At 38.0% G+C, this 9953-nt stretch overlaps 1 protein-coding gene across 1 annotated transcript in view; it reads right to left on the reverse strand.

Annotated features, from left to right (window-relative positions):
- The window catches only part of kifap3b (kinesin-associated protein 3b), a 32766-nt gene extending 29013 nt beyond the window's left edge, over nt 1-3753 (reverse strand). Inside the window, exons 1-8 of the mRNA XM_079614025.1 lie at nt 3601-3753; nt 3024-3155; nt 2764-2915; nt 2535-2596; nt 2070-2211; nt 1730-1829; nt 269-393; nt 74-172 (exon numbers count right to left, since the gene is read on the reverse strand). Of these exons, the coding sequence (XP_079470151.1) occupies nt 74-172; nt 269-393; nt 1730-1829; nt 2070-2211; nt 2535-2596; nt 2764-2915; nt 3024-3155; nt 3601-3632 (844 nt within the window). The 5' untranslated portion in view covers nt 3633-3753. The remainder of the gene's footprint in view (nt 1-73; nt 173-268; nt 394-1729; nt 1830-2069; nt 2212-2534; nt 2597-2763; nt 2916-3023; nt 3156-3600) is intronic.
- Between the last annotated feature and the right edge of the window lie 6200 nt (nt 3754-9953).

Here is a 9953-nt window from a genome sequence, read left to right on the forward strand (position 1 = left end):
TAGAGGAACATATAAACAAAGCTTAATGAATGATTCCTATTAAACTTGTAAAAATAAAAAACACTTCCTATACCTCGCAGCAGCTGCTCCTGTTTGACAAGGAGGCTTTGGTATTTCTTTAGGGTTTTTTCGTGCTCCTTCCGCAAGCTCTGGTTGTCGGGGTCCTCGTCACGTGGATATGTTAAGGAATAATCTAGTTCATTTAACATGTTCATTTAGTGATTCATTTTTGACTTTATGATTAAAAAGTGATTGACAAAAAGGATATAAGCCTTGCTCTTCTTCTCTAACTCATCCTGCCACAGGTCATATTTCTTCAGCTCGTGTTCGATGATGTTCATGCACAGCGCGCCAATCTTATAGTGCGTGATGAGCCCGTGGAACTGAGAGAAACTGCAGGAAGAACACGAGTCGTGAGGGTCTGTCCTCCTTCGACCTCTGCTGGCACATTCAGCCAGACACTGATGCATGCGATACAATCTGAGAACTAGACAATGGCTGGTATGCAGAGACACCGAGACGGACGTGCCAGATGAATTTCTTACTCTAGTCCTGATTAGTACATAAACAGAACTGAAAGATCGGGCCAAACAACTCATCATACATTTCAAATACATCCTTCAAACGTCAAAGTCATTCTAGCTTGCGAAAAGAAATTTCCACATTAGCCATCGGAAAATGAGAGCCAAGGAAAACCTTCAAATGAGAACACAAGTCTTTCATAGCTCAAATAAAAGCTGACAGCTATCTCAGTGAAAGCAGTAACCTGATCTGCAGCCACTAAAGATGTTTTGAGAACATATCATGGTTTTCTTAAGGCTTTCAAGAGCTATATCAGAATGATATATGGTATGCAATCTGCCTCTTAAAATAAAAAATGTAAAGTGAAGGTAGCATATATATCCTCCAAAATCCCTCTCTCAAAACACTTACATACACTTACATACTTAAAAGACAGCAAGATAAAAAATAAAATAAACAGTGAGATGATACAAAATGGACAGAGATATGCATCTGAATGTATTCATAGTACAACATTAAGCTGAATCCAAAAATATGCAGCCCTTAAATAGTCTAGCTGACAGATATATTCAACAAATAAATAGGCCAAATATTTATGAATTATACCACACAATAACGGTCTAATGTCCCCACAAACAGACACTTAAAGATCATGATCTGATCATAACAGGAAAAATGCTCAGAGTAGGTGATTTAAAGTAACTGTTTAACAATATAAACTGTGTTTTTATTTTCACCTCACCTCTCAGAGAGTTCACCATGCTGACAACACTTTAAAGGGAGAGTTCACTCAAAAAAGTCATATTCTGCCATCATTCGCTCACCCTCAAGTTTCCAAACCTACGAGTTTCTTTCTTCTGCTGAACACAAAAGAAGATATTTTGAAGAATGTTTGTTACCAAACAGTTGTGGGGCACTTATATTGTATGTAAAAAAAAAATACTATGGAAGTCAATGGTGCCCCACAACTGTTTGGTAACAAACATTCTTCAAAATATCTTCTTTTGTGTTTCACAGAAGAAAGAAACTCACTTGAGGATGAGTAAATTAACTTTCCTTTTTGGGTGAACTATCTCTGTAAACATCAGCATGATTATCCGCATGCTAAAATCAGGGTCTATTCTATTCTATTCTCTTTAAAGCACCACAACAAAATGAGTATCGCTGTTGGCAAGAGGACAAAAAAAGCTGTAAAGGAATTGTGTACCTTGAGAAGCAGAAGAAGACGTAGACGATAATAGTTGCTAACTCCACACTGTGTTTCCAGTCCTCTCGCAATACCCGGGCCAGAGCTCCAAGTGCTGTCTCTGAAAAACATTTAACACATCACAAACAACTGGATAATGATCGCTGATACAGATTCATCCCACACACTCCAACACAAAAATAAAAAATATATTGCAAGAGAATTCAAAAGTTAAAATCGCTAAAATGACTGCTGTTGTGCGGCAGTTCATCACTTTTCATATGTTTTGAGACGGAAGTTTGTTATAGAATAATAATAGTTGACAGTGAATTGAGGAAAAAACAATCGGTTCATTTAGTACCATTATGCAGGAGCTCCTCCAGGTTATCAGGGTTACGGGCCAAATGGAGGATCAGAGTGGACCCTCTGACCTTCTCTGGGACGCTCTCATACAACAGCTCTATGTATTCATCTATTTTATTAATATTGGCCTCCTCCTCAACCTGAAAAAAAAAAGGATTATGGAAAATTGGGAATACATCAACTTCAGTTAAAACTATGGCTGTCAATCAACTAAAATATGTAAGTTTGTCACAGTTAAAACATTCAGGAAGCTAAATAATAGGACTGTTATGTAAAGACGATTAGTCTGGCCACGAATGGTTTGTTCCATTAGTAGGTACTGTAACAGAATGGATCAGTTATCATGTCAAATGAGATAAATGGCATTCAAAATAAGCAAGTAATCACATGTGTTAATATATTCACTTTGTCAGACCTAATTACATAAAACTTCAAATGTGTTTGGGTGGGAAACAAGACGTACTTCCATTCCTTCAAACGGCAGGAGCTCTCTGGGTTTCGGTGGTTTCTTTTCCTTCTTCTCCGCTAAGGACAGACAACATGAAACAACAAACGCCATCACCATTAAAATATCATATGATATGATAAAAAAAATAAACAAACACAAGATTGTGAGCTGCTCATATACAACAATTTTTTTTATTATTATTATTGTTTAACAAAAGGGAATTATTTTTTAAAGAGGGATTTACATTTACTGCTTGGCTTCTTTCGGTTCTTTAAATACAGCAGCAGATGCTCCACCTCCGCCAGTTTTGATGGATGAATGATTTTACACTCTTCCACAACCTTCCTGGCCAGGGAGGAAATATCAGTGCTGGAATTCAGACTCCTGAGCCGGATGCTAAAGAACAAACACAGACACACACAAAAAAAAGTTGAATGAAATGTAATAAACAGAATAGAGAATGTACAGAGTGTGTGCACACAAACACAGCTCATCTCTGCTTACATTTTCTGGCCTTCCTTCTTTTCCTCATGCCTGGCATTGCCCGACTCTCCTAAAATGGATGCTTCCACCTCATAATACACCACTAGCGCCTTTTCTGTGGGATGCACATCTATATCACCAATCCTACATTTCCTAATAGACACAGGAGAGATCAAGATTGGATGTGACAGTGAGTTGCGATAAACATTGGTTGTCTCAAACCCTAGTGAGCTGTCAAGCCTAAAGAGCACAAGAGGCGTGCATCATAGGTGCAGCTCACTCGGGACACGCCCAAAATACTACATAAATGTCTAGATGAGCAGATTGGAGACACTAGCATCACAACGGGATGGTGACAGTAGGCCACGCCCATCTGCAAGTGGAGCGGATGAATTTGACCCAGATTTACACTATGACTACAGAAATGATAATGAACTAATTTGCTTGGAAATAAAACCAGCGGCAATAAATACCCAAATGAATAATATATAGTATACACGGATTATATGCAGTGTGTCTCCCTTAATACATGGTCATAATCGTACTAACATAACGCTGTCATACTGCGATGTACGTTTAGGTTAAATGTAATGGTTACCGCTGCAAATACTGCGAATCGTCCGGCTGCATTTTATTCCGTTCATGTGAAAGCGCGAGACGTCGGTTTGGCTGCTCTTCAGACTGTTGACATGAATGAGAATCAAAGCATCGTTCATCCGCACTGCACTGATCCGCTGTCACATCTGATGGGGCGAGCCGGGGGAACAGAAGCCTGAACTGAGCGCGGCCGCCATCTGTAGGACGGGAGGAATGGCAGGGAGTTTCCAAATGACCATTGTCAAGTGTTATGGTTAGTTTTCACTTTTTCGCAATTGCATCGTTGAAAATTAAAACTTAAAAGGGGTCTCTCAATAATATGTAGTATTTTTACCCACGTGTCATTTTGAACACACACACACACACACACACACACACACACACACACACACACACACACACACACACACACACACACACACACACACACACACACACACACACACACACTGTTTGTGCCGGTATCAATTACTAGATTGTTGAATCTAGATTAGTGATGCCTTCTTATTTTCCATGTGCTTTTTTATATATATACCTGTGTTGGTTTTATGGAGGCTGTGTATGGTAATTTTTAATACTTTTATACCAGGTGATGTTGAAATGCTTATCGTGTCCACTCCAAATTTATAGTTGAACAAATTTCTTGTTTTCATAAGACAACAAACATGCATTTCATTGGAAATTATGGATTGTAGCAGTGGTTATATGCAAGTCATTTATTTAGATATGTGTTTTTATAGAAGGGAATATAATCAAATTTATGAAAGCAGTTAGACTATATCTGCAGAGAATATGATTGACTCTAACAGTTGAGCAGGTCTTTTTTTAGAGTAATATATAAAGAATAAATTATAATGATACATTCAATTTAAGGATGTAGGACTTCCAAAAGTATAAATAAGTACATTCATAAAATAAACTTTTTGACCATTTTTATACTTTTCCTTTTGCTTGAGTGTCATGTTGGCTATGGTCACCTACGTGTTAGTTCTGGCTGATTTTATGGATGTGTTTATATTAAGTGAGCAGTGATATGTTTGTTGACATTGCTGATTTCACAGCTATCTAGCAGCAAAAATCACATATCCTGCTGATTTTTCTAGCTCTTCTCTGTTTTTCACTCCAAAATAGGATGATAGATTTGTTTTTCTTGGCAAGCAATTCAAACCCATAGGTGAATGTTTAGAAAAAAACGTTTAAATGAGGAGTTTCCCCGTTACAGATTCACAAGTTTTGCTCTTACTAGATGACAGTGTTCCAAAAACAAGTCACCAGATGTTTATAATATCTTCTTCGCAATATAAAAATATGCTGTACCATAAACATCAGCCATTCGAATCTTTTATGCTGATGATCAGCTCTTAATTTCAACAGTGAACACCAATAGACTGTGTTACGTTTTAAAAGAGTGAGAGAATCCATAATGTTTGGGACTAGTGAAAGCAATATCAACAGCATTGGGTGGCCTATATATGGTGGCGTTACTAAACTCAGCGGCCTATAGCACAGGGCAGCGGATATGCTCTCTGCATGAGTTCCCACGGATTCAGTCTAGTGACCTTTACCAGTTATACTATACTATAATGATCTACACTGGCTCACGCATGCAAGTCATAACATTACCCAAAACCGGTTTACCATAATTAAATGTTTTCATATCTCAAAATGAATCATCCAGTTGGATCCATGCACCGGTCCAGTCAGCCCTTGAAAGCTGGCCAGCGTTTTTTTAGGGATATTTTCAGGTTTAACGTTGCACTCATGTGAACTTTTTCTTTTTTTCCAGATGCATCACAGTCAGGGCTATACTATTAAGGATTTCACTGGCTGCTGATGTTGTTGAGGATTCACCGTATATAATGCTATAGCAACACAGAGTGCCCGCTCCGCTTGCGGTTGTTTGCTATAGCACATTTTTGTCCCACCACGAAAAACGATGCTATAGTTTTCCCGGCCCACCCTGTAAAGCTTGACACATTAGAGCTGTCTAGCACGCACTGCAGCAGTAACAGCAAAGTAAAACAGTAATCCAACTAATTTGAAACATTTCGGGGTGATTTACAGGCAAAGCTGTGAAATATGACTTTAATAATGGCTACAAATGGCTCCACTGCAGTCTGCGTGAGAAACGCAGAAGAGCCCGAGAGCTTATGAAAAAGGCAGCCCGTTTGGCATTTTTCTGGCAGCACATTTGTTATCAATGAAATGTGAAAATGACTGCGGTGTGGCTGTTACGGTTATTGCAGACTGAACTGTTGATGAAGTTGCCGTCCTGTGGTTCTGTTGTAATTGAGCTGAAGGTACTTTCATGCGTCAGACTGTGGGATGTGTGTGGTGCCAGTGGGCTGACTGGATTGGTGCTGCCCTACATTTACGAGCCAGCTTGTTTGTTTCAGGAGTTCATAACAGTGCCATTTTACTGTTGACAATCTGCGTCAATAAGGCATTTAGCTATATTTAGTGATTTTACTGTTTTGATCCTAAATGGAAAAAAAACTTCTTCTTTTTTTATTAAAACAGAGCAACTTAATTATTGGCTGAACTTGTTAAAATTGTGCCCAGAACATTGAGGGAACATTTCTCAAACTACTGTGTGACCTTCAGGGTCATTACACTCACTTCAGAAGTCATTACACTTCAGACACTTTGACACTCGTTCGGTCCTCTGGCTTCCCTCTCATGTTTTATGCACATGCCTTGTACGACCCGTAGGTGAGCGGCATGCCACGTCTGACACCAATAATATGCATAAGGTAACAGAGCAAAATGAGATCAAACACGGGAGTGCTCAACACCACACCAGACATTTATACCATCAATTTAGAATGTCTCTTTGCTTTTTATTTCATAATCACTGTTTAAATGTAATTCTTCAAAGGACGCATTTCAATGTAACCTTCTGAAAACAATTAAATGAAGAACTGCTTAGCATGGAGGCTCCCCTTGAGCATTATAAGCATCTCGGACACGTTCATCATTATTCAGAAGAACAAACATGGCCACCGATCATAGTTCCGTGTGCAGATTCATGCCGCTGATGATGTGGAATGAAGATGGGAAGAGTTTCACAATGTGCGCTCGCTCCAGAAAGAGTTAAGGAATGTTGTTCATTGTCACATGATGTGGGAGAAGACAGGCAATATTCAACAACCCCCCGACACCCCCTCCCTGCCGGGCGCACATCTTGCCCGCAGATGTGGTGATACCACAAACACTTCAAAGTGCCTCCCCTCAGACCAACTGATATTCTGACGCCAACTGTAAATGTCCTGGACACGCAGGGTGGAAAATATGAAACCTTTTAAATGACTCTGGAGGAACTGCTTGAGAAAAAGAAGCACTTCCATTGTGACTGTGGAAAAGTTAAAACAAAAGAGTTTTTCTATCTAAAGAGTCATTGTATCTGAAAGTGAATTAGGCCTCTGTTGCAGAAAAAAAAACATTGGCTCTCAATATTTGCAGGGATAAAAAGTGTCCAAACTGTTTTGGATTGTATATGTAATAATTATGTGTTTTTATTTTGGGTAATTTTAAGTGTCAAATGCTTTTATACCTGCAATAATGTTTAATTACACTATATGTATGTGTGTGTGTGTGTGTGTGTGTGTGTGTGTGTGTGTGTGTGTGTGTGTGTGTGTGTGTGTGTGTGTGTGTGTGTGTGTGTGTGTGTGTGTGTGTGTGTGTGTGTGTGTGTGTGTGTGTGTGTGTGTGTGTGTGTACACACTGTGTATTATTATTATTATGTGAAACTGTTTTCTATTTAAATATATGTTTTAAAATGTAATTTATTTAAAGCTGAATTTTCAGCAATATTACTCCAGTCTTCAGTGTCACATGATCCTTACGGAATAATTTCTTATTTCTTATTATTATCAACAGTTGTGCTGCTTAATATTTTTGTGGAAACCGTGATGCATTTTTTCCAGGATTTTTTTATGAATAGGAAGTTCAAAAGAACATAGAACAGCATTTAAATTAATTTAAATCTTTTGTAACATTACAAAATGTCTTTTGTCACTTTCAATCAAATGAATGCATCCTTGCTGAATAAAAGGATTACGGTAGTTAAAAAAATTGTACTGACCTCAAACTTTTGAACGGTAGTGTATATTATGGCTATAATATATACACCAAATAAATGGTAAATGAACATAAAATAATTATTTAGGTTGAAATAAAATGTAATTCCAGTACTCTGTTTTTCTTTCTCCTAAATGTTGTATTAGTCACCTCTGCTTCAAACAGTATGCATGCAAGTAAAGGTCTTTAAAGGTCCTCATGGTAGAGACAGCAACACTTTGACCTCAGCCACAAAACAACAACTGAGAGGCCAGTTAGAGCAAGAGAAACCGCATCACAAACCAGCACAAGAAATGTCAACATATTCTGTTCATCTGAGTACCGAATTATGCCTCAGTCTCATAGTCTAGACAGAGAGTCATCTTCCAGATAGGACTGCATAAAGCTGAGCATAAATCAATAACATATCAACTTAACAGACAATATACAGTTTAGAGGTCATTATACAAAAAACATTTGACCAGAATCAGAGAGTCATGTAATGAATGAATGCATTTCAGTTTATAAGCTGAGATCTTATATATTTTGATCATGTCAGACCATGCATCATCAATGTCCAAAGACTTGAACTGCTGTAAAATTTCTAAATAATGAACTAAACATGAGAACTTCTGACTATCGACCAGATCAACAGAAAACATGACAGTAAAACAGGCACATGTTCTTTTAATCTGGCGCGTATAGTAACTGTAACTCACACCTGATCTTGTTGGGAGATCCAGCCATGATAGATGTATAAGTTAATAGGGAGTGTGTTAAGACTGAACGTTATGACACCCCTGAAGTGGCCTGCTGGTATCGTACTAGTTCACAGTTGACAGGCTCAGAGAGTTCAACTCCATATGGAACATATATCACTCAATCTTCCTAACTGCTGTTGCTGCTGCACTTATTAAACTCACTTTAACACATGGCAAGTGGGCTTCACGCTGCAAGCCTCTCGCACACTCTCACACGCTTACTCTTTGTGGTCAGCTCCATATATTTCACAGGGCCCTGACTACTGCAGGAGGATTTGATTAGCGTGAGATGCTGAGATCTGTCATCTTTTCAAGCTTATAGCCATAAAGACATTTTATATTTCTCAGTGGGCTTAATCATTTGCTTGAAGGGACACAATGCATACGAACTCTATAAACAATCAATGCTGTTTATATCTATTTTTTCCCTTTCTCTCATGGTAGAGCCATTTATACAGTACCTGCTCGTTTCTCTTTTTCCTTAAATCTATAGTTTAGCCTATTATTCCCATTGTGTGAAAGTTTGTATTGTTGTTTAGAGTTAATGTGTAAGTAGCACACAGAAGGTGATGGTATAACCATAGCTCCTCTCTAAAGCTGAGTGTATTTTCTGTGAAAGCTTCTAAAACTTGCTTACTAACAGATCTGTGGATTTTCAGGACATTCATGTACGTATAGGGTACAAGGTAACGTTGCAGAACAAGAATTTATTTTAAAAATCCTACAACTATAAAATATTATGATTTTATACATAAAAGAAATAGTATTGCACAGTAACTAATATGTACACCAACATTCAAAAGTTTAGGACTGCTGGATATATAATACTACAGTTTTTTTTATGAAAATCAGTACACAGCTTAATCAACCAACGTGAGTTTTAGCTTGATGGCTTGTTGTTACTCATTCACACCGATAAAATGTAATGTTTAAAATAACTTTTGTGTCTATGCCCTCAAATAAGGTTTAATAAACAAGTAATGAGTTTATTTGTGCACCATGTCTGATTTATGTCATCATTTAGTCATAGTCATCATATATCAATGTAACGTGAAGAGTATAAATGAATGTCAGTCTGGGACACCTGTGGCTAGTGCAGAAATGCAGTGGTGTTTTATTTGGATCTATTTACAGACCTCTGAAGCATGATTTCTAAAAACATGGCATATTATGAAATCTCGGTTTGAGTTAAATGACTCATTTATTAATAGCCGTGGTCCATTTTCACAGTGCCTTCAACAGCTTAAACCACATCCTGCTCAGTGAATCAGCTGATGGAAATGTGCAAAACAGGATGCAGGACTTTCTACATAATAAACAGCAATATCCATCATGAATAGCCTCATACCAAACACCTCAGCTGTACTGGACAAATTGACTTTGTGCATTAATGTTGACGACATGGGGCTGATATTAGATCAGGGTTCACGGGGGACAATAGTTTGTACCAGCTGCTTATTTTCTCATTATCATAAATGATACTCAAAAGAACACATAACCTATTTTAAGCCCAGAGTGAAGGGGAGAAATGGGA

The sequence above is a fragment of the Phoxinus phoxinus genome (assembly GCF_949152265.1).
Source record: "Phoxinus phoxinus genome assembly, chromosome: 5".
Classification (NCBI taxonomy): Eukaryota; Metazoa; Chordata; class Actinopteri; order Cypriniformes; family Leuciscidae; genus Phoxinus; species Phoxinus phoxinus.